Here is a 25070-nt window from a genome sequence, read left to right on the forward strand (position 1 = left end):
TCAGAGAATATATTCTGTAGCTCCAAAGAACCAAAATGTTATTTCTCTGCTCTCTCCCCTCCCTTTCATGATTTAATCCTAAAGGAGCTATCATCACTTGATAAATTCTATCAATATCTTTGTATTAAAAACAGCCCAGTCTTCAGGAAACATCTTTAGGAATATATAATGCTCCTTGGTCTTTATCACCATATTAAATGAGTTCTATAATCTCTGTCATCCAAAAGGGACCTCCTATGGCTAGGCTTCAGGGGTGACTCTTACCATACTCTCAGGGAGGTCTCTGACCTCCGAACACTGACCTGGATCATCTGCCAGGCTTCATTTTTACCTCTAAAGGCTTTGCTTACAATAATCAAACGGCACGGAAGAATTTCCTCTCCAACGCTATCACTTCTACCATTCTTTTTTAAAGCCGAGGCAGGAAGTTTTGGACTTGGCTTCAGAGATCCTCATCTGTGTTATTTACAGAACCAACAAAAAGCTGGATATATGCAAAATATCTTAACATGAACATGAAATATTCTATAACTATCTCATTTTTAATAGCAATCATATAAGAAATACATCAAACATTGAAGTGGACAAAGTAGATTACAAAGTAGTATATAAAGTATAATCCTATAATTTCAATTTAAAGAATATTCACATACATTATGTCTATAGTGCATTTGCTTCTTTGTACTTTATGTATTCTCATTTTCTCTGGTGAACATGTTTTACTTTTACCAGAAAATAATTGTTATTTTAATGCTTAATTCCAGTTTATTATAGAAGCTGCACTTCAGCCAAATTAAAGGAGTTAACACCAAATAAACCATAATACTTTTAGTAAACTTTATTGTAAAGAAAAAAGTACATCATTATTTTATAATGACTTTTCTCACCCACAAGAACATGGGTGGCAACTAGTAACATGTTTATAAAAATATTTTACTTAGAACTGTAATAAGACAATGTGTACATTCACATTATGTCTTCTGACGGTTTAATGGGGAGAGAGGTTCACCTGAAAAAAATTTTCCCTAGGAAACCCATAGTCTCTTGGGTCAACTGACCCATAAAAAATTACATCTAACTTTCTGCCAGTCTGGAGAAGATTTGTTTTCTTTGATCTGCTGTCATATGTTCACAAGCTTCCAAAATGTTTGCCAAAATTAAGGTCTGCTGAATGGTTTTTGCCTTAACCCATATTCTTCCATTCATTCCAAATACTATCTCCAGTGGGTAGAGTTTTCCCACTTCCTGAAGGATTTCACAGTCTGGAGCCAGCAGCCTGGTGAGGAAAAGGAAAGAAAATGAAATTTAACCAAGTGGTAGGGTGTGACCTGACTATCCTTTAGCAGAAGACTTAGTTTCTGGACAGTTCTCCGTAGTTATTCAAATCCCCACCAACATCATCCGAGAAAAAGGTACATGACATTTGCTGCCCCCTTTCATCCAAGCACACTTACCAGTACACTACAGGTCACAACAGTGGGTTATATCCTCTACAAAGAAATCAAAGTCCCTCTGTCACCAACTTTACAGAAAATACATATAAAGTTCTCCTGTATTGTCAGAGCACCTTAATTCTAGGCTTTAGAATTGTAATTTTTGTATTATCTATGGTGCTAAACGAACCAGCTTATTTTCCTGACCATGTAAACTATTTCCTGGTATTCAGTACTTGGAGAGAAATATTGACTTTCAAACCACAAGGGTGCTGCTTCTCTGTCTTGAACTTTGTCCAAATCTGCAGAATAAGTAGCAAAGAGAGGCATGTAACACTGAGCTCTGAGCTCAGTGGCTCTAAGAGTAAAGCTCTTAACAGGACATAACTTTGGGTAGGTAAAGGTCTAAAAACCTAACAGAATCTACCTCTGGGAACTATTAAATCTATCAGGACAGAATAGCAGGAATCTTATGGGAATATCTGCATAAGCTTCAAGAGTACATCAGCCTACCTGTATTTGGCCCCCATTACTAGAGAAATCTGGTGATTTTGTACAATTGTAAATTGCGTCTATATTCAAATGACAGAAGGAGGAAAGGCCAGTTTTCACATCTGATTTTCTGGGAAAGAAGCCCAAGACTTCATATCAACACGAAAACTACACCACCAGATACATCTGAATTTAGTGTATTTACATGAAGAGAGGATGGGACTAAATGCATGAGTTTACAACCGTGTTAAAATGGACACTGATTTTTAACTTTGAGGAGATTCAGACATTGTTACAAAGAATCCAATCCCCCAAATCAGTCAGCTTTCCAAGAAGGATAATTATAAAAGAAGACAGTCAAGCCAGAAGGCATTAGGACTTACTTTCTAATTAAGCCCAAAGTCACTTTAAAAAGCAGACCATCCTGTCCAATCACACCCATTCCATTGGCTCGTCCACAGCTGTCAATACAGACCATCTCTGGTTCCATATCTTTATTAGCAACCACAAATTGGCCATAGATGAGATCTCCAACCTAAAATGATAATTTAAAAAGTTCATTTCCACTCAACAAATCATTCTATAGGTGCTGCTATGGGTTCTTTCCCGTTGGCAGCAATGCCTGCCATGTATACTTCTGTGGCTAAGGGAGCAACTATCTTCCAGAATACCCAGAGTCACTCGAGTTGACTCTTTAAAAGGGCAACATTACCCAAGTGTGTCCTCCCCAGAATGGGAGCTATCTCAAAGACGAGAACATTCTTTAGGGTTACGCCATCCAATATGGTAGCCATTACCCACATGTAGTTATTTAAACTTACATTTAATTAAAATTAGATCCTCAAAATTCAGTTCCTCAATTTCATTAGTCACATTTTTAAAAGTTATTTATTTTTTTGAGAGAGAATGCACGTACATGCGTGGACAAGGGGCAGAAAGAGAAAGAGAGAGAATCTTAAGCAGGCTCCATGCCCAGCATGGAGCCCATTGCAGGGCTCAATCTCGTGACCATGAGATTATGACCTGAGCCAAAATCAAGAGTCCGTACTTAACCCACCGAGCCCCTCAAGCGCCCAGCATTAGTCGCATTTCAATGCTCAACAGCCATGACATGGCCAGTGACTACCATACTAGTCACTGCAAATGTAAAACACTAGCATCATCACAGAAAGTTCTATTAGATAGCACTACTCTAGGGACTTACAGAAGATTGATGGAAGAAAACTCCAGGCATGTCAATTATTCAAAGCAACATGGAACAATGGTAATTCATTGGTATTTAAGGCAAGATTTACTTAATTTCATAGAACTGAACTTCAAAATGATGAAACTAAAGGAATGGAGAAGAGTGAATTTGTTCTGTTACTACTATATCTACTATTTGTTGGTGACTAGCAACTAAAGAGGAACAAAACATTCTTTGCATTTCAGAAGCATTTGGTCTTAGAGTGCAGTGGGGATGTACATATAAATTACCAAGTTCATTTAAGACTGAATCCAGTAGGTGCTAGAGTAAAGTTATAAGAAAGATGATTGTAAATGAGGGATGGTTTTACAGAGATGGTGGTGTTTAGCCTGAGTCTCAAAAGATGAGCATGTGTTCCACAGGCTAAGGTAATAGAGCAATCAGAAAGAGCAATCCAGACAGAGGGAACAGCATAAGCAAAGGTACAAGGGCAGGGACTTATGAGTTCAGTAGTGCTATTTTTTTTTTATAAGGTAGATTTATTTTGAGAGCGGGAGAGAGAGCGCGAGCAGAGGAGGGGCAGAGAGAATCCCAAGCAGTCTCTGCACAGTGCGGAACCTGACATAGGGCTCAAACCCACGAACTGTAAAATCATGACCTGAGATGAAATCAACAGTAGGATGCTTGACCGACTGAGACACCCAGGCACCCCTCAGTAGTGTTATTAAATAGTTTGGAGTGGTTCAAGTATGGCTGCACGGAGGATATAATTATAGATAAGTGAAGACTTCTGGAGTATAATGCCAAGGAAATCTGTAGGCGTTAAAGAATTTTTTTTTTTTTTTTTTTTTTTTTTTTTTTTGAGTAAGGGGAGTGTAGGAGGCTGTCAGCTCTCAAAAGCCTGGATAGAAGGGCAAAAGTGTACAGGCAGGGATGTTAATGAAAAGATCACTGAAGCACCTGGTTAGCTTGGCTGGTTAGGCACTGGGCTCTGTGCTGATGGTGCAAAGCCTGCTTGGGATTCTCTCTCCCTCTCTCTGTCTCTTCCCCACTCACACACGCACTCTCTCTCTCTCTCTCTCTCTCTCTCTCAATAAATATTTTTTTAAAAAAGGAGGTCACTAACCAATACTGGTCAAAAAGTAGCTAACGTCTGATCTTGCAAAATGGAAGGATACAGGAATTAATGTGCAGGAGATCAGAGATAGAATCAAACAGCATCAGTAAGATTAAGCAACTAAAGACACATGAGAGGTTAGTGAAAAGGGGCAAAGACATCACCAAATTTCTGGCTTGGGCAGACAGAGAGAGTGTGGCTATACTACCAGAAGAGCCCAAATTGAAAACCTGAGGTAACAGGATTGCTCCTCTGCCAGCTCCAAGCAGAGCTTGTGGGAAAACAGTGATGCGACTGAAGTTGTGAGATGGCAGTCCCAGGACTTAACAATCAGGGTGGATGGGTGGCTGATATGGCAATTTCACTACTTAATCCTCCTTCCTCCTGAAGCCTATGGCCCACTTCCTTGTCCAGTGGATATAGACATAAGAAATAACAACAGAGAGGACATAGCCTTTTAACTCAGTACAAATGAAACAGCCCCCAATATAGCAAATGTAAATAAGCATGCAACTCTAGTCCCAGAGCTGGACACTGGAAAAAAACTCTTACAGCCTGAAGTGATTACACAGATGCTCAGAGATCAACCCAGAGAAGTGGGAAAGTAAGTCATGCTTAAGAGAGAATTCAGGTAGCATTCTGGATATTTGAGTGTTGATGGATATTTCGATGCTTTTTCTTATTTTTGAAAGCAAAGGTCCCCATCGTTACCTGCACATTTGGTCTGTTTCTTTTAGTTGCACCTTCAAATGCCAAGTAAGACAAAGAAGCTGGCTCACTCCCTCCAACATCAACTTTGAATATATCTCCAGATTTAGCTGTCACTATGCCAATCACATGGTCTCCTTTCACTGGGACATACTACAAAAAAACAAAAAACCAGAATGAAGTGACAGCCATAAATGGCAATCATTTCCACTTTATCTTCAGCAAGTCTTTAGTGATTACTTCACTGTTTGTCATTAGAGATATTTAGAAAATATTGTGAGATTCAAGTCTACAAATCAATACAAATCTACAACAAATTTGATCATATGTTACTTTCAGTAAAAGAAAATCAATCATAAACTCTTAGGTTTACAGTTTCAAATACTCTGTTCATTTCAGCCAGTATCCCATACATCTTGTATCCTTATCAGAAAGTCCCTAGCTTCTGCTTGCATATTAAGTCTAGTGCTACACGGGGTCCTCACAACGAAGTAAGGCTATTTCATTGGCAATTTTTCCCATATTAAAGTCCTTCCTTATTCTAAGAGAAATTTAACTCCCTGTGACATCCGCTCATTGAGCCTGGTTCCGTCCTTTGGGACGCCAAAAGATACGCCTGGTGCTCCTTTGGGATTTTGAAGGCGACGACCATGTCTTAACAGTTCTTATCCTCTTATACACCAAGATTTCCAGTCTCCCCTCTCTCCTGGCCGCCCTTCTCGAGTCACGTTCCATTTGTTCACAGTCCCTCTAAAGGAGATGTAGAGGTGGGCACAAGACTACGGTGGCTCTAGACTAGCATTAACAGAGGGGTCCAGGGCCCCATCCCTGCCTCTTCCCAGAGCGGGGATATCACTTTCACGGCCGTACCACCTCTCCAGAGTCCCAACTCACCCGTTTCTGTTGCGAGTCCACCCAGTAAACGCCACCGCCGCCGCCGCCGGGCTCCTTGTAACGGAGGCGGCCGCACTTGGTGACCAGAAGGCGGTCACCACAGCGCCGCAAGCCCGGGCCGCACACTACACGCACCCGGGCGCGCACCCCCGCATTCAGGCGCAGCGGTCGCTCCCCGGTACCTCCTGGGCCTTCTGCGTCCTCCTGCTCTGGCAGCAGCAGTTCCTCACCCGGGAGCACCACCTGATCTAGCACAGTGCGAGCCGCCCGTGCCCTGCCTCCCGCAAGGGATTCGGCCGCGACAGCCACCACCCCTGCCATACCCGGAGCCACCCAAAGCAATTTCCCACTTCCGCTTCCGGCCCCGCGTCCAATCTCCAGCCGGCCCAAGGCTTTCCGTTTCCGGTAGTAGCGGTCTATTGGAGAACCTAAGTCCACGAAACCTGCGAGCTGTGGGCTGGAGGGTTCCGCCAAGGTGGCTGCGATAGTGTCTCTACCCCGCCACCTATCTTGCAGTCTTTCTGCAAATCGGCACTCGAAACACGCAACTTGAGTCGATGGCACATCCTTCACTTCCGATGTTTCAGGTCGCACCGCAGGATTCAAGACGCTCCTACGTGTGGTGTGGTTTCGTAGCAACCTTGGGGACCGAGCAGAGGGGCTTGGGGAGTCAGTCCTTTCCTTCCGACTCCGCCCTCAGAAGGAAAAGTATTTTCCTTTTCCAAAAAAACCGAAAAAAACCAAAAAACCTTTTTTTAATGGTTGCTAGATATCTATTCACATCATGGAAAACAAAGAGAAGAATAAAGAGAAAATAAACAAAAGGTATTAGTCTTGCTCTCATTTGTCTCCGGCTAGCTGTCAGCTAGTTCTCATTCTTTGTAGCCCAGGGTCTTAAACCTGATGGGTGAATGAATGCATGTTAACATTTTGGTGTGTATTTGTCCCCAGACTTTTTTCCCTGTAAATATACAGATGCCCATGCGCATTTCCACATAATTGAGCTACCCCTACATGGTCCGAGGAATTAGTAACTGCAATTAAATCCTTGAGGCTACATTCCATGGAGTACACTAGGTACCCAGGTGAGAAGCAGCTGAATTCCAAATCCATAGCATATCAGGACTGCTCTTACTTTTAGGCTCTTTCTTGAAATCACTGTTTCCTCTATAAACTAGCACCTCCAGTTAGCGCTTGGTCAGATTCCCCAATAAGGCTGAGAGCTCCTGGGGACTGGGAGGGATTGGCTTCCAACATGAGTTATTAGATTTGGGGGATGTTTAAGACGATCATCTCTAACATACCCTCCAAATTTGGCAAAGTGCTGACGAGCCAACTGAGTAAGAGTATTAAGAGGCCAACTGAAATGTAGCTTTTGTTTTACAGTCACATTGTTTAAAGTGTTCTTGTTCGGTTACACTGGCAGCAGGGATGGTGTAGATTGTTTTTTCTCTCCTCCCCAATCTAACCCATTTCTAGAGGCTCTGGAATCAGTGGGTATTCGATGACCAAGACCACCTGAATCGCGGCTGGCCCAAGCAAGGCCATGCCCGAAGTGGGGCCAAACCTGGCTAAGAAGGTCTTCCGAGTCCACCACCCTGTGAGGAGGCACGTGGGTACCCTCCTGGCTCATTCCTAGGTCCACAGAAGACGTAAGGCATTCTGCAGTGTGCCGTCGCCCGAAGACCGGAAGCTGGGCCGGGAGGGGCAGGCCGCAGCTGCTCCCAGGCGGGGCCCTCCCGACACACCCCCAAGGGGCAGGCCCAGGGGGTGTGGCGCGCGGGAAGGACGCCGGGCTTTGAGCCGCGTGCTGCCAGGGGTGTGCTTCGCTACCTCGGCGCTCTGCCGCCTCTGGTGAGTGAGAGCGCCCGGCCGTGGCTGGCGTGGTGGGCGCGTGGTGGGCGCGTGGTGGGCAGGGCCCCGGAGATGCTGAGGTCCTTCCGCTTGCGGGTGAGTGGGGAGTCCAGACCGCCAGCGAGTATGTGGAGCCTGGTTCCTCGCAGCGGCCAGGACTTCTGTGACGTGCAGGTCTGGCTTTGGGGTCCAGTTGGGTCGCGGGTACGAAGTTGGCGTTTCCAAATAGCGTGTGCGGTCGTTTCTGGATGTAAAAATGGCGGTGGGACTGGGGAATGCATAGGAGGCCGAGCCCATGCAGTTAACGCAGGCCTTGTCGGGTCGAGACAGGCTTAGCTCTCGGCCCCCAGGTGGGGGCTGCCTAGCAGATTGGCCCAGGCGGATTAGGCCCATTGCCTGTTGGGGGGCTGCCCACTGGGAGCCCGTGCTGTAAGGGCGGCGCCACCCTCAATTGGCTCTGGCTTCCACCACCCCACTTCTCAGGATTTTCTTCCGCAAAGTTACCAGATTGATTTTTGGAAAGGTTGGACCTGACCACATCCTTCCGGACGGTTTCCCCAAACTTCCTTTTTAAAAATCTTTGCGACTTGAGGGGCACCTGGGTGGCTCAGTCAGTTAAGCGGCCGACTTCGGTTCAGGTCATGATCTCTCGGTCTGCGAGTTCAAGCCCCGCGTTGGGCTCTGTGCTGACAACCCAGAGCCTGGAGCCTGTTTCAGATTCTGTGTCTCCCTCTCTCTGACCCTCCCCTGTTCATGCTCTGTCTCTCCCTGTCTCAAAAATAAATAAAACGTTAAAAAAAATTTTTTTTCTTTTTAAATCTTTGCGACTTGAGAAACTGGAAAAGTAACATGTCATGGTTGCCTTTCTTTGTTGACTGGTGAAATTGGGCGGATTTTTGTTTGTGTTTTTTCCTTTCAGTCAACAACACTAGTTGAGCATTTGCTCTGAGTCAGGAAGTGAGCCGGGGAATCAGATGAATCATGACCCCTGCCCTGGAGGAGTTAGCTGTCTTCACATGAAAATACCAAGGGCTAAGGTGGCTGTAACAACTTGATGAGGGCATCAGTCGCAAGGGTAGACAGGATGAAATGGTTACCTGAACGTGGGAGAAAGGTGGGAGTCAGGATAGGTGTCCCAAAGGAAGTGGTATTTGAATGAACCTTTAAGATTTTTTTAGTTTACTGGTTTCTAAAAATTACAAATGAACTACATGCTGATTTATGTACAGAAATTAAGAGCCTATGTAAGTATTGTTAGTGTCGTTATTCAAGTAAAGAATTTAGATGCTCACAATTATCACTTTAAATGAATCTCCTTGCTATGGATTTTTTTTTTTTTTTGCTACAGATGTTTTTAATCACAAATAAGCAAATCATAAATAATCACAAATAAAAAACTAGAGAGAGTTTTGAAGAGTATACGAATAGCAGATGTAAGGAACAGCCATTATGCCTACAGTTGAGATAGCACATCTGAGGAAATCTCTCCCTGCTGTCCAGGACTGATTGAGTGAGTCCTTGCTGGAGAGAACATGGTCATGGCTCATTAAATGTAAGCAGTCACCGGGAACCTGTGGCAGTGGAACTTGCTTTGAAATCCACTCTCCAGAACTTGCTGGCACTTCTATGGTTCCAGGGAAAGCTATTCCTGGGGAAGTATCACCTGGAAGCCCCCGCTACAAGACTGCCTGGGAGGGCGCCAGGGAAAACTTGTGGATGCTTCTGGCCACCAAGAGAAGAAGGAGCCGATACTAGAGAAGCTGCCCTGCTGCAGGAGTGTACCAGTAAGCAAAACCTATTCTTCCTGAAATGCTTCTGCAGGGCTTTCTACCTACAAAGACTGTCTTTGTGTTAGATAGGAAAGGAAAAGTGTTTTAAAGGTCCAGATCCATTTTCTCAGAGCAAGCAGTAACGGTGAGTTTAGATCATCGTGGCTGTACTTTGGTAACTGGCTCAAGGTCTCATCAAGTTGTGATATCAATAGACTTGTTGGTAACAGCAGTAGAGTCGGCCCAGGTCCACACTGATGAATTCTACCAAACATTTAAAGAATATCTATCCTTTGCCAACTCTTAAAAAAATAGAAGAGGGGGGAACATATACCAATGCGTTCTATGAAGCCAGTATTACCCTGGTATCCGAACCAAAGATACTGCCGGAAAAGAAAACTACAAATGATTATTCCTTATTAAGATAGACACAAAATTCTCAACAAAATACTAGCAAACTGAATCCAGCATTCTACAAAAAGGGTTATAAACCATGACCAAATGGGATTTATCCTACAATTGTAGTCTTTTAACATCTGACATCAATTAATTTACCATACCAAAAGGCAAAAGCCACGTTATTACCTGAGTAGATTTAAAAAAAAAAAAGCGTTTTAAAAAGTCCAACACCCTGTCGTGATGAAGACATTCAATAAACTAGGATTGGAAAAGAACCTCCTCAACCTAATAAAGGGCATCTACGAAAACCTACAGCTAACATCGTACTTAACGGTGAAAGACTGAAAACTTTCTCCCGAAGATCAGGAATAAGACAAGGAAGTCTGCTCTCTCCACTTCTATTCAGTATTGTACTGGAGGTTCTATCCCACACAGTTCAGGAAGAAAAAGGAATAAAAGGTATCCAGACTGGAAAGGAAGAAGTAAAACTCTCTCTATTTGCCTGTGATATAATCAGGTACATAGAAAATGCTAAGGAATCCACTCAAGAAAAACTGTTAAACAAATGAGTTCAGCAGGGTTGCTAGATTCAAGAACAATATACAAAAATCAATTGCATTTCTATACATTTGGAAAACTGAAATTAATACAATTCTATTTATAGTAGTATCAAGGAGAATAAAACATTTGGGAATAAATTTAACCCAAGAAATGCTAAGCTTAAACTCTGGAAATTATAGAACATTATTGAAAGAAATTAAATATCTTTTTTTAAAAAAGTTTATTTATTTATTTTGAGAGAGAGAGAGAGCATGCAATCAGGGGAGGGGCAGGGAGAGAGGGAGAGAGAGAATCCTAAGCAGGCTCCTCACTGTCAGTGCAGAGCCAGATGCGGGGCTTAGACTCATGAACTGTGATACCATGACCTGAGCCAAAAACCAAGAGTTGGTCACTTAACTGACTTAACCACCCAAGTGCCCCAAAATATCTTCTCAAAAAGTTTTTATTGGGGCGCCTGGGTGGTGCAGTTGGTTAAGCATCCAACTTTGGCTCAGATTATGATCTCACGGTTTGGGAGTTTGAGCCCTGCTTCGGGCTCCATACTCTCTCTTCCCTCTCTCTCTCTCCCTGTCTCGCTGCCCCTTGCTCCCACGTGCTCTCTATCAAAAATTATTTTTTTTTTAAAAAGTATTTATTTTGGTGGGGGGGGAGGAGGGGCAGAGAGGGAAGCCCAAGCAGGCTCCATGCAGACAGTGTGTGAAGGCTTGAACCCATGAACCATGAGATCATGACCTGAGCCAAAACCAAAAGTCGGACATTTAACCAACTAAGCCATCCAGGCACCCCAGAAATTAAATATCATAATACTTGGAGAAGTACCCTCCTGTTCATTGATCAGAAGATTTAATATTGTTAAGATAATAGTACTCCCCCAAATTAATACACAGATTCAAAGCAATCCTTATCAAAATCCCTACTGTCTTCATTGCAAAAATTGACAAATCAACCCTAAAATTAATATGGAAATTCAAGAGACCCTGAATAGCAAAAACAGACAAAAAACTTGAAAAAGAACAAAGTTGGGGAATTTACACTTCTGATTTTAAATCTTACTACAAGGCTTACAGTAATCAAGACAGTACTGGTATCATGACATAAATCAATGGGAAAAAAATTCAGAACATAGAAAAACTCACATTTGTGAGCAACTGGTTTTGGATAGGGGTACGAAGACAAGCAAGGGAAAAAAATAGTTCAACAAATGGTGTTGGGACAACTGGATGTCCACATGCAAAACAATGAAGTCAACTCTTAAAAGAAAACATAGAGCCGAGTTTTTTGACCTTGGATTGCCAGTGGTTTCTTAGGACACCAACAAAAGCACAAACACCCAAAGAAAAAAAGTTGGACTTTATCAAAACTTTTGTGCTTCAAAGACAGCATTAAGAAAGTGAACAGACAACCCACTGAATGGGAGAAAATATTTGAAAATCATGTATTTGATAAGGGACATGTATCTAGAACATATAAACAACATCTACAACTCAGTAGTACACAAGTGACCCAATTTAAAAATGGACAAAGGATCCAAATTGACATTTTTTCTTTTCTTTTTTTTAATTTTTTTTTTTTTTACATTTATTCATTTTTGAGAGACAGAGAGAAACAGTGTGAGCAGGGGAGGAGCAGAGTGAGAGGGAGACACAGAATCTGAAGCAGGCTCCAGGCTCCAAGCTGTCAGCACAGAGCCCGATGCAGGGCTCAAACCCACGAACCGTGAGATCATGACCTGAGCCGAAGTCGGACGCTTTAACCGACTGAGCCACCCAGGCGCCCCCAAATTGACATTTTTTCAAAGAGAATATGCGAATGGCTAAGAAACACATGAAAAGATGCTTAAAGTAATTAGTCCAGGAAATGCAAAGTAAAACCTTAATGATATACCATTTTACCCCCCACTAGGATGGCTATAATTAAAAAGATAATAATTTAAGTGTTGGTGATGATGTGGAGAAATTGGAACCCCATGTTGCTGGTGGGAGTGTAAAATGTAAAACTTTGGAAAAGTTTGACAGTTCCTCAAAAAGTGAAACACACAGGTACCATATAACACAACAATTCCACTCCTAGGATATAACCCAAAGATTGAAAGCCTGTGTCTATACAAAAACTGCACGTAAATTCGTAGCAGAATTATTCAAACTAGCCAAAAAGCACAAACAATATAAATGAACATCAGCTGATAATGGGAAAACAAAATGTGGCATATAATGGGATATTATTTAATCCTGAAAGAGAACAAAAGGTATTGATAAATGCTACAATGTGGTTGAGTCTAGAGAACAGTATGCCAAGTGAAAGAAACCAGATACAAAAGGCTACAATTCTGTTTATACGAAATATCCAGAATAGATAAATCTGCAGAGACAAAAAGTTACCAGGGGCAGGGAGAAAAGAGAATGAAAGTTATTGTTTCATGAGTTCAGTGTCAGTTTGGGAAGATGAAAAACCTGGAGATGGCAGTGGCACAGCAATATCAATGTACTTAATGCCACTGAACTGTCCACCTAGAAATGGTTAAAATGGTAAAGTTTATGTTTACCACAGTAAAAGGAATATTTCCACAGAAAAAGGAGAGAGATATGTGACGCAAATGTAACAAAAAATCTAGTAATTGTTGAACCTGGATGATGGGCATATGGTTGTGATTTTTTTGTTATTTTTTTAAATGTTTATTTTTGGGGGAGAGAGAGAGGGAGAGAGAGAGAGAGAGAGGGAGGGAGAGAGAAAGAACAAGTGGGGGAGGGGCAGAGAGAAAGGGGGACAGAGGATCCAAAGTAGGCTCTGCACGGAGAGCAGAACCGATGCGGGGCTTGAACTCACAAACCATGAGATCACGACCTGAGCCAGAGTTGGACACTTAACCGACTGAGCCACCTAGTGCCCCTGGTTTGTTTTTTTTTTTTTAATTTTTTAATGTTTGTTTATTTTTGAGAGAAACAGCGCGAGCAGGGAAGGGGCAGAGAGACAGACAGACAGACACAGAATCCGAAGCAGGCTCCAGGCTCCAGGCTCCGAGCTGTCAGCACAGAGCCAGGCGCAGAACTTGAACCGTGAGATCATGACCTCAGCCAAAGTCGGACACTCAACCGACTAAGCCGCCCAGGCAACCCCCCTGGTTTTTTAATTCAATTCTAGTTTTGTTTGAAACTTTTCATAATTGAAAAAATAGTGTGGAGATAGGAAATCTAGATATCGTCTTGGTGACTGTTCAGCATGATGGAGCAAATAATGGAAAAAGTTATTGCAAAACAAACAAAAAATAAACAGCTTTGACCATGCCTTTCACCTGCCTAAACTCCAGGGGGCATCCAAGACTGACAACTGGCCTCAGCTCACTCTGTCTGCCACCTTTATCCTGTTTCTCTCTGACTTTCATTCTTCTGAGTAATACCACATCACGTATTTATCACATACGTACCCTGATCTGTGCCATTCAAGCCATGTATGCCCTCTGCTTAAAATTCTTAATGTAGCAAACCAATCTCCCTCTCCCTTCTTAACCTTTCCTTCAAAATTGGGCTGGATTGCCCAGGGAATATTTTCTGATACTGGCTTGGAGCTGACTGCTCCTCATCTGTTTCCATAGCTCACTGTCCATAATTTATCATAGCAGGAAGCATGAGACTGAAACTACCAAATTTATACACATGCACATGCCTGGAATGTAGAAACTGGTATGTCAAATGCATTGCATCAAAGTCTATGAAGGAGTTTCTCTACGAGGAAGATCTCTTAACATAAGCTTGCTAAATATTTCTCCAGCTTTATGAATATTTTATGTCACGGATCCCTGGAGGGATTACTTAACATACTTTTTCTCTAGGCTAAAAACAATATATTTGAGGAAAAACAGTAATATGAACCACCACCACCATCGCCACCACCCCCGGAAAAATTCACTTCTAACTTTCATCTAAATAATGTATAGAGTAGTGATTTATTTTGAAAGTCTACAAGACTTTTAAAAAAAAAAAAATATTTGACTGTAGTTGACATACAATGTTACATTAGTTTCAGGTACTGTAGCTGGTTTTCAAAAAATCTTGTAGAGATAAAAGTCTATAAGGCTTTTTGAAAAATAGCTGTGGTTGCCAGAGGCTGTGGGAGGGGGAAAGTAGGAATAACTCTTTAATGGGTACAGTTTCAGATGGAAAAGTGAAAAAAGTTCCTCTAGTTCCTATCCAGAGGCAGCCACCATCATCTGCAGTTCGTTTCTTTAGAAAAGAACTAGCCATTGTTTTGGGGGTGGAGGTGGGGAAAGCAGCCTGGCCACTGGGTTAGGGGACCAAGTGGTATACAGACTTTGAGCTGCTCCACCTCCTATCAGCCTGTTACCATACATAGTGTCTGTACCTTCAAGGGCTGGGTCTCCCCAGGGTTCTGTGCAGCAAATAGGCAGCAAATAGGCTCACCTGTGTTCAGAAGGCCACCTGCAGCTATTTCAGGTGGCAACTATCCTCTACTAGTTACCACTTCTTCTGTTTTATCTTACATTTGTTGAAAACTTTTATCTGCTATTATCTATTCTTCTTGTTGTCCAGTGGGTTTATACCTTTTTAAAACCTCCTTTATGGTCTAAGTGTATGGCCAGTTCACCATTGTATGGGCCATTTGTCTCTGTATCAACAGAAGTCTGCTAGTACTGGATTTAGTGATGATTAAGCTGAGAAACTCAAAATCTGTACACCTGGGTGAGACTCTAGGGATTACTTAGTTGTCAGAGCCTTTAAACAGCTATGGAAAGGCACGGAGGTTAGCTCTTCTTCCATGCTTGTGAAACTTTCCCCAAATCTCACTCTAAAACAAAATATGGTATTTCTGCTCCCGGACCCTGCCAATTACATGCAGCATTTAAAAAACTGCTTTAATGAGGTGTAATTTACATACTGTAAATTTCACCCACTTTAAATATACAATTCAGTGATTTTTTTAGTAGGTTTATGAGTTGTGCAACCATCACAAACATCCTTTAGAACATTTTGGTCACCCTAAAAAGGTCCTTCGTGCCCACTTGCAATCAATTCACATTCTACCCCAGCCCCATGGAATCACTAATCTATATTCTATCTCTCTAGTATGCCATTTCTGGACATTTCATATGGATGGAATCATACAATGTATAGATTTTCTGTGTCTGATTTCTTTCATTTAACATGTTTTGTGGTTCATCTGTGTTTGTAGCGTATATTAGCAGTAAATCATTCCTTTTTATTTCTGAATAGTATTCTGTTGTATGGATACACCACATTTTGTTTATCCATTTACAAGTTGATGACCATTTGGGTTGTTTTCACTTTTTGGCTATTATGAATAATGCTTTTAACATTTGCATACAAGTCTTTCTGTGGATGTATGTTTTCATTTCTCTTGGATAGGGTACCTAGGAGTGGAATTGCTGGGTTGTATGATATATTTATTTATTTAAAATTTTTTAATGTTTGGGGTGCCTAGGTGGCTCAGTTAAGCGTCTGACTTCAGGTCAGGTCATGATCTCGCAGTCGGTGAGTTTGAGCCCCGCATTGGGCTCTGTGCTAACAGTTCAGAGCCTGGAGCCTGCTTCAAATTCTGTGTCTTCCTCTCTCTCTGCCCCTCCCCCACTCACTCTGTCTCTCAAAAATGAATGTTAAAATTTTTTTTTTAATTTTAATGTTTTATTTTTATTTTTGAGAAAGAGTGTGAGCAGGGGAGGGGCAGAGAAAGGAGACACAGGATCCGAAGCGGCCTCTGTGTGCTGACAGCAGTAAACCCAATGCAGGGCTCGCATTAACGAACTGCTAGATCATGACCTGAGCAGAAGTCAGATGCTCAACCAACTAACTGAGCCACCCAGGTGCCTCTGATAAATTTATTTTTAACCTCTCAAGAAACTGCCAAATTTTTCTAAGTTGCCCCATTTTACATTTCCACCACTAATGTATAAAGGTTCTAGTTTCTCCACATCCTCACTAACACTGATTATTGTCCTTTTGATTAAATTCATCTCGGTAGGTGTGAATATTTTCTCACTGTGGTTTTAATTTGCATTTCCCTAATGACTAATATGCTTAATAGACATTTGTAGATCTTACTTGATGAAATGTCTATTCAGATCTTTTGCCTGTATTTATTTATTTTTTGAAATGTTTATTTATTTTTGAGAGAGAGAGAGAGCATGAGCAGGGGAGAGGAGAGAGAGAGAGAGAGAAAATCTCCAGCTGTCAGCACAGAGCTGGATGCGGGGCTTGAACCCATGAACCATGAGATCATGTCCAAGAATCAGATGCTTAACCAACTGAGCCACCCAGGCACCTCTGCCCATTTTTAAATTGTGTAGCCTGTTTTATTGAGTTATAAGATACTCTTAAATATATTCTGGATATAAACCCTTTACCAGATATATGATTTACAATTTTTTTCTCACAGTCTGTGGCCTGTTTTTCATTTTTGTAACAGTATCTTTTGAAGCATATTTTGCATTTTGATGACATCCAGTTTACCAATTTTTTATTTTTAGATTGTGCTGTACTATGAAGACTGGTAGTGGAGCCCAGTCTCTGTATTTTAGAATAGTGAAGTGTCTGATTTTTTACGAAACAAATGTTTAAACTATAGCTCTCCAATAATAACTCATTTATCCACTCACCTAAGAATGTCAAGTACTGTGCCCATGTTCATAACTCAGATGCTTTCATAGCTGGCTTTTTAAGCTAACATTTGTAAGCTAACAGCTTGCAGACTTTTGTGTGTATTTGTTCCACAGATTAAAAAAAAATTTTAAGTGTGGCTTTTAATTTTGTTTTAAACATTTATTTATTTATTTTGAGAGAGAGAGCATGCAAGCAGGAGAGGGGCAGATAGAGAGGAAGAGAGAATCCCAAGCAGGCTCTCTGCAGTCAGTGCAGAACCTGACATGGGGCTTGAACCCACGAACCATGAGATCCTGACCTGAGGTGAAATCAAGAGTTGGACGTTTAGTTGACAGAGCCACCCAGGCACCCCTTTTAATGTTTTATTATAGACGGCTCCAAACACATAAAAGTTGACAGACTAGTATAGTAAACTTCTATGTAGCCAAAAAACAGCCTCTGTGGCCACCAATGCTGCTACATGCACACCTGTGGGAAAAACAATTGAGTTAACATTTAATGATCAGATTTCACTTGAAATTTTCCGTTTTTAATGAGTTAATCCAGAACCCAGTATGGGTTCAAAGATTGGCAAGAATAGTATCACCTTTGGGTTCCTTTTACTTCAGTTTACTACCAAACCAGCAAATAAGCTGGCACAGTGCACAGAGTCAGGGATACAGCTACTTTCCTACTGTCTCAGGGGTGTCTGAAGTTCAAGCGTGACTGCCAGGACTTAGTGCCCTCTATAACCGGAAGGTGGCAGAGTGGCTAAGTCTTTACTCAGCCGGCGCCCAGAGTCACACAAGCACCTCCTTGCTGTGCCAGGTACATAGTCTTATTTCTTGCTGCTTCAGTAGGCTAACAGCAGGCTTCATTTTGAACTTCCACCTTCATTTTCCTTTGATAAAGCAAATGGCATTACTAAGCCTTGTGGTAGCTGAATCTGGCTGCTTCAGTAGAGAGAGATACAGTGGTGATAACAACTTAAGGTTCAGAGATAATGTCTACAAAACTCGAATTGATAATCCTGGTGTAGTACTTTACTCAAATGGAAGTTGTTCTTTTTAATAGTATTCTGGTTATTCAGAGGTTCACAATGAAAATGTTAACAAGTGGTTAGGGGAAAAGAAGGACCAGACCTGAGATTTGTAGAGTGGCTCGGAGTTGAGGGGTTTTAAAAAAGTAATTGCCATCCTTGGCAGTGAGCTCTATACACAGCACAGCACATGGTTATGATTGTGGACTCTGGAGCTGGACTGCCTAGATTTGAATCCTGTCTCTACCACTTGCAGGCTCTGTGACTTATCTTTTCTGTGGCTGTTGTTTTCTCATCTCTAAAATGGGGATAATAACATACCAACACAACTTGAGTTTTGAGTTAATATAAAACAGCCAGAATAGTATTAGGCATGTATTATTATATAAGTGTTTGCTTTTTATATTTTATGTTTTTTTAAGCTTATATGGTAGGACCATTTCATTCCTGACTACATTGTTTCCTTTGAGTTACCGAAGGTTCCCAGATGGAAATGACACAATTGCTTTCTTGGTTGTTATTGCTTCTTCTTGTCAATGCTCTGTAAAACCTATCACAAGTATGGCAACACCAAGCAGTCATGCCAGAAGGAAACAAACTGAGAGTTCGTTCTGGTACTTTAAGGGAGCCCTGCAGCAAGATCCTAGGAACTTTGCCATGAACAAGTCTCAGCTGCTCTATCTGCACCTCCTCCTACCACCAACTTTCTTCCTTACCCTCTACCCTGAATTTTTTCTCTCCCTTGTAACTGCTGCTTACTCATGATTTCTCTCTCATTCCTTTGGTGTGCTCATGACCATCATGACTCCAGTGGCCTGTTTTACCTCATTACTTTTCGGCCCAAATTCTCATTGCCAACTAACTCACTTCTGATTTCCCAGTTCAGCTCCCATAGAGTATGAATCTGTGTGGACAGAGCTTTTTGGCTTGACAGCCTCATGGATCAGTGGCTAGTCTGTGGCCTGGTTGCTCAGTTACTTGCCCCATACTAGTTGGTAGGTAGGGGAAGCTGAAGTTAAAAAGCTACAAAGGTTGACAGCCTAGACCTTCCCCTTCAGTAGGAGGTACCGAGGTGAGGTGTCAGGTGTAAATGCCAGGTGTGTGGGCTGCCACAGTAGATAGGGCCCATCCACAGTTCCTAGAGGGTGTGAGGGGAGTTTCCAAATCTTTTCTGTGGGCCCAGCATTGAATATGTAAGCAAATGTCAATTGATAGATTCGCGGTGTACCCCAATATACTTTTATAACACCCTTATTTTAAACCTGTAACATTTCACTTTTTTTAAATGTTTATTCATATTTGAGAGAGACAGTGCATGAGTCGGGGAGGGACAGAAGGAGACACAGACAGAAACTGAAGCAGGCTCCAGGCTCCAAGCTGTCAGCACAGAGACCAATGTGGGGCTCGAAATCATGAGCCATGAGATCATGACCTGAGCTGAAGTTGGATGCTCAACTGACTGAGCCAACCAGATGCTCCTCATTTAATATGTAGTATATACAAAGAGCAAGGCTCTGTTTTAAGAGCTTTATATGTATTAACTCATTAAATCCTCATAACGGCTCTGTGAATTTGATATTATTATCCATTCTTTATAGATGAAGCTGAGGGACCTGCCTCTGCTCACATATTTGCTAAGTCAGGGTTTGGATCCAGGCACTCCTGGCTTCAGACAGCCCTGCATTACACTATCTTTCATAGATAGCCTGACCACACTGAACTTTCCAGAAAAGCACCCCTCTTGGAACTTTGTGTGGTAAAAGGCACAAAGGGGTGGCCCATTCAAATTTATGTGTTTGTTTGTTTCCTACTCTTCATTTAGAATATTGTTAGTTTTTTACATTTTTTTATTTAGACTTTTTTTTTTTTTTTAACAGATAGGACTGAAAAGTGGGAAAAGCATAGACTTTGGAATCATACAATTCTGGATTTGAATGCAGGCTCAAACATCTGTCTAACCTATTGCAAATAATGTTACCTGGGCCACCATGCCCTCATATTGCCTACCCATGTGAGACATTACTAACTGATTACAATATTGTTTCTTACTGAGCTGAGAATCCTTTTCATGATTGCTCAAGACAGGGGATTTATAGTCAGTGGGAGTTGTTCCAGGAGGTAGACCCTATTTGTAAATCTCTATTCTTTAGGCCCAGATATACAGACTAGCTATCCAAGCCATTTCTTCAGTAGTCCACCTAAACCTGTCTCTGTTTCCTTTGTGACAAATAGGTTTTGGGAAAAGTTGCCTGTGGTGATCCTGAACTTGCGCCTTTATGGGACTCAGAAGGAGGAGAAGTCCAAACCCATTAGCCGTACCCTGTTCCTTACAAGAAGGACCTGCCTTTTGACATTATAGAGCTCATGTAGGAGGCAGAAAAGGAGGTAAGACCCTCCCTCATGCAGGGAGTCAGCCAGTACAGACTGTGTCAGCCAGAAAGGAAGCCCTGGAACAGGTTGCCCCAGTCTGCCCTAGTGTCCATTGTGGGCAAACCCTTCTTTTGGGGACCAGTTGTGTCCCAATCAGAAGGACATACTTTTTTCCTCTCAGGCTCTCATGTTCTGGGACTCTTCTTTGTCATTCAGTCCTCTGCCCAAACAAACTTCTGAGGTTTGTTTTATAATAGTTTACTTTAGCACTGTAATATGGTGTGGAGATAGAACCACTGACATCCAAGCTAGCTGCTTAAAGTGTGAGCGGTACCTTGCTTCTTCTATAATTACATGTTGAAAAATAAGAAAAATTAAGCAGAAAACTCAAAAATAATAAAAATTATCTGATTCCACCCAGGTAAGCTACTTTTAGCATTTTGATGTGTTGTTTCCCCTTATTTTCTTTGTATAAATATACATGTAACTTTTTAACATTTTAACATTCATGCATTTTTGAGAGAGACAGAGCATGAGTGGGAAAGGGGCAGAGAGAGAGGGAGACACAGAATCCGAAGAAGGCTCCAGGCTCCAAGCCGTCAGCACAGAGCCCGACATGGGGCTCAAACTCACAAACCACGAGATCATAACCTGAGCTGAATCGGATGCTTAACTGCCTGAGCCACCCAGGTGCCCCACATGTAACTTTTTAAAATACTGAGCCACCAGACGTCCCACATGTAACTTTTAAAAATACTGAGCCACCTAGGTGCCCCGCATATAACTTTTGAAAATGAAATCGTGTTACCATGGACATTTTACAGGTCAAAACATCCTTATGATTAGTGGCTGCATAATATAGCATTATATATTAGACATATTTTAATTTATTTCAGCAATCTCCCAATCTTGGACATTTAGAACTTGTAATTTATCTTTTTTTAACATTCCCAAATTATTTTCTCAGGGTACTTTTGAAAGTTGGTACCTATGTTGCCAAATTATAAGACCCTTCTTTGAGCATAGACATTTGCTATAAGCTTTTGTTTTTCAAACTTGGTGGTAGAACTTAAAGGATTTTTTTCCAAACAAAATCTTGTATGGAAATCCATTATATAAGAAAGATAAAAACCCACCTGCTCTGCAGGGAAAGGTCTGGAGGCCTAGCTTCTCCCTCAGTACCACCTTCACCTGTCCATAACCTCTCCACTTCCCCACCTCTTCCTCAGCCCCTGCCCCTGGCTGATATATATGATTCTTTATATTATGTCTTCTAGCCCATTAATGAGTTGTTAGCATCTGTTATCAGGGTTCTTTGCCCTACAGGTAACAGAAAATCCAGTTCAGTTCATGTAACTATAAGGACAGTTCAGTGTCTCATATAACAGCAGATCCACAGACAGGGTGATTCCTGGGTTGTTTAATCCAGTGGCTAAGTGATACAGCATGAAGAGGCTTTTAGCATTTTTTGGTTCTGTCTTCCTCAGTGTGATGACTCTGGGCTCACACTTGTCCCCTCCCAGTCAAAAGATGCCTATAGCAGCAGCAAACATTAAATCCTTGCACAATTCTGGAAGGGGTTAGGAGGGTGCCCCCCCTTCCTCATATTCCTTTTGGAGGGAGAAGGTTCCCAGCTAATTTCCCCTCATTTCTTACTGGGCAGGATGGTATCACATGCCCATTCCTAGACCAGTCACTGAGAAGTAGAATAGAATAATCACAATTGGTTTAGACAAATCAGGATTTACCCACTAGAGTTGGGGAAGGGCTTAACCTTACCGGAAAACCATGGCAATCTGGTATCTGAACAATATGCAGGTTCCGTTGTCAAGGGAGGAGGGAAGAAATGGCTGCTGGGTAGCAGCCAATAGTTGTCTGCTGTAATATCCCATCAGGAAATATACTGAAAACCCAATGTCAAAATTCCAAGGCTGCCTCTTTTGGTATGGCCTTGGCCAAGTCACTCAACCTCTCTGGGCCTTAGTTTCCTTATCTGTAAACTGGGAATAGTGATACCTGCCTTACCTACCTGACAGAGTTGTGGAGAAGGATGTGTGAAAGAACTTTGCAAAGTACTTTATTGATATTAAGTCTTGTTATTAATTTATTCTTATAAATGAATGAGCATCACCAGCCCCTTGTGAAAAGGTAGGAAATCAGTAAAATGTAAATTCTAAGAAGTGTCTTGGTTTAGTTATAACATTCACAGTCTAAATTTCATAAAATCACTTATCAAAAAAATCACGTATACCTTTAGAGGTAACACTGCAAGTTATAAATATCCTAAGAAGGTATGTGTGGGTTGTACTTTGACACCAAGGCTGTGGCCTTCCTGTGATTGCATCTGGCATTCAGCAGACCGTATGGTGACTACCAGTTACTGATTGCCTATTTTGCTCTTAGTTTTCACTTTATGTTTCCCTGTTTGTTTGGTTTTTTTCTTTCCTGCAGACGGGATTTTTATAGAATGTATTTAAAGTGATGTCTCACTGGCCATTGGAATTCAGAGCCTTCTTTGCTTATTACAATGCCATCTGCAACAAGGCAACAGGTAAATAGAAAAACAGTGCTAAATCATTCTTGGATCAGATCCAGATGCCTGCTTGCTAGAGTTCTTCCCATAGAGTTCCAGATCACTGTGGAGCTAGGAAGAGGTTCAGAAAGACTGTAGTTGGTTGAGATATCCTCTAGATTCTGAATCTGGGTTCTGAATGTAACTATATAATTATAGATACAGAATTGAAATAAGTTAGGTGATGACCACAGCTCATCTTTCTTACTTTGGGCTTAAATGTCCTCTGGCTCCATATAGCCCCCTGAATAAAGTTCGGGTACTTGAGCCTGGCAATCGTGGATTTCTTACTTAGGATTCAAGTTAGGTTGCTGTTATCTAGACCCAAAGATACGTTGGTTTAAACAAGGTATTTTCTCTTTCTCACCTAATAGTCCCCATGTGAGCTGCTAAGGGCCAGTGTAGTGTTGTTTACTGTTTGGGATTGCCCCTGCCGACATGCTCATGCTGATTTACCACTGCTACCATCAGAAAGAGAAGGGGCATTTGTGGGTACACATTCCTTTCCTTTAGAGTCATGACATGATCGCTTCTCGGCCTTTTGGCTAAGATCAAGTGTAGAGTCATGACATGAAAGTCACATCACTTCTCTTTACATCCCACTGGCTGGAACTTCATCACATCATCACACTCAGCTGCAAGGGAAGCTGTGTAGGCCATGTGCCTGTCTAAAATGAAGAGACTCTTATTGAAGAGGAGACAGTAGGTGCTGGGAGACAGTGTGTCACAATGACTCTCAGTAGCCTGACAGCAGCCTGTCTTCCCAGCCTCCTTTTCCTCAGCCCCTGTATGTTCTATCTGTCAGAATCCAAGTGGGCTACATTGTACTCTGGAGCATTCAAATCTCATGATTTCTCCAGTCTTTACCTTTGTTCACCCTCTGCTATGCCTGTGAGATACCTTTTCTCCTGTCCATGCTTTGTGAAGCTGATCTTTCCTTCAAAGTCCATCTCATCTGCCTTTACTTACAAGAGACTCTTCCTCCTGTTCAACTCTCACAGTGTCCTTCATCTGTCCTTTTCCAATGGCATACAGAGAGCTATCTGCCTTATCTTTCCACAGCTTCTCTGTCCTAGTGGGAAGAGACAGACCCTGTGTTCACATCTGAGTTCTGCCATAGAGGTGCCATAGAGGTTGCACGTGAACTTCAACAAAGTACTTAAATGTCTCAAAGCTTTGGTTTCCTTACTAGTAAAATGGCATTAATACCTACTCTACAGTGCTGGTATGAGGGTGAAATAAGGTTACATATGTACCAGAATGGTACCTGGTGCCAAAATGAATTCCCACTTTCTTTGCCTCTCCCTGTCCCCATGGAGTAGGTCCTCTGAGGTTAGGAAGTCTCTTCTTCTCCTTCTCCTTTTAAAGTGTTAGTCCAGTACCTGATGGGCCTCAGAAAATGTTTCTGGAATTTTAGTAATATATTCAACACATATTTTCTGAGTAACCTCTATATGACAGGCACTCCTCTGGGGATACGGTGGTGAGTAAGTCAGAAAAATATCTAGACTTTCAGACATATTCTAGAGAGGAAAAAAGAATGAACAACTGCACAAAATAAAAGAACAGGTTAACTTCATAAGTGTTAAGTATTATGAAAAAAATAAAATAGGGTAGCTGGTAGCAAGAGACTGGGAATGGATGCACAAGTGAAGGGGTAGGGGAGAAGTCTGTTGCTAAAGTATGGCTGAACCTGTCTAGGTTATCCTAAGCTGCAATCCAGGGCTTCTGAACTGGTCTCTTCTCCTCTCCTCTCCCTCTGTAGGGCAGCTCAGCAGAGTTGACAAGGAATTTATCATTGTGGTGACCAGCTGGCCAACAGGTGCACATACATCGTGGTTGTCCATAGTGCCTGGTACAGGATCTCCTCAAAGAACCCAGTGCTCTCTGACCAGGTTGGTGCCCACCTCCCCTATGCCAGTTTCAAGGCTTCTTCATACCTAAGGAAAGGGAAAGGTCCATGCCACTATATGGTGCAGGGAATGCCCCCCTGCCTCCCAGCTCTTCTCGTTGCTTGAGTTCCCTTCCAGTCCCATCACTGTGCCCATCTGCTCCTGTGTATGCATGA

The 25070-nt window shown here is 42.0% G+C and overlaps 2 protein-coding genes across 3 annotated transcripts in view; one reads left to right on the forward strand and one right to left on the reverse strand.

Annotated features, from left to right (window-relative positions):
* Positions 1–823: 823 nt before the first annotated feature.
* EXOSC3 (exosome component 3) lies at positions 824–7349 on the reverse strand. Its single transcript, XM_042914238.1, has 4 exons — positions 5831–7349; positions 4940–5089; positions 2309–2460; positions 824–1276 (listed from the first exon to the last, which is right to left on the reverse strand). The coding sequence occupies exons 1-4, from the start codon at positions 6149–6151 to the stop codon at positions 1075–1077; spliced, it is 825 nt and encodes a 274-aa protein (XP_042770172.1). The 5' UTR covers positions 6152–7349; the 3' UTR covers positions 824–1074.
* Positions 7350–7604: 255 nt separating this feature from the next.
* Positions 7605–25070, forward strand: part of DCAF10 (DDB1 and CUL4 associated factor 10) — a 65487-nt gene continuing 48021 nt past the window's right edge. Inside the window, exons 1-4 of one of the 2 annotated variants that reach the window (XM_042914229.1) lie at positions 7605–7684; positions 20293–20445; positions 22882–22981; positions 24768–24897. In XM_042914229.1, the coding sequence (XP_042770163.1) occupies positions 22912–22981; positions 24768–24897 (200 nt within the window). In that variant the 5' untranslated portion in view covers positions 7605–7684; positions 20293–20445; positions 22882–22911. Of the gene's footprint in view, positions 7685–7728; positions 7781–20292; positions 20446–22881; positions 22982–24767; positions 24898–25070 lie in introns of those variants that run through there. The other variant, XM_042914230.1, reaches the window with a different exon arrangement.

This window comes from Panthera leo, chromosome D4, assembly GCF_018350215.1.
Source record: "Panthera leo isolate Ple1 chromosome D4, P.leo_Ple1_pat1.1, whole genome shotgun sequence".
NCBI lineage: Eukaryota > Metazoa > Chordata > Mammalia > Carnivora > Felidae > Panthera > Panthera leo.

What these genes read in the sequence shown, in the direction of transcription:
- EXOSC3 (XM_042914238.1), bottom strand. Translation starts at nt 6,151, where the DNA reads ATGGCAGGGGTGGTGGCTGTCGCGGCCGAATCCCTTGCGGGAGGCAGG. An exon ending in GAAACAGACCAAATGTGCAG is followed by an intron (nt 2,461 to 4,939) that starts GTAACGATGGGG and finishes TTATCATTTTAG; the next exon opens with GTTGGAGATCTCATCTATGG. An exon ending in ACTTTGGGCTTAATTAGAAA is followed by an intron (nt 1,277 to 2,308) that starts GTAAGTCCTAAT and finishes TTTCCTCACCAG; the next exon opens with GCTGCTGGCTCCAGACTGTG.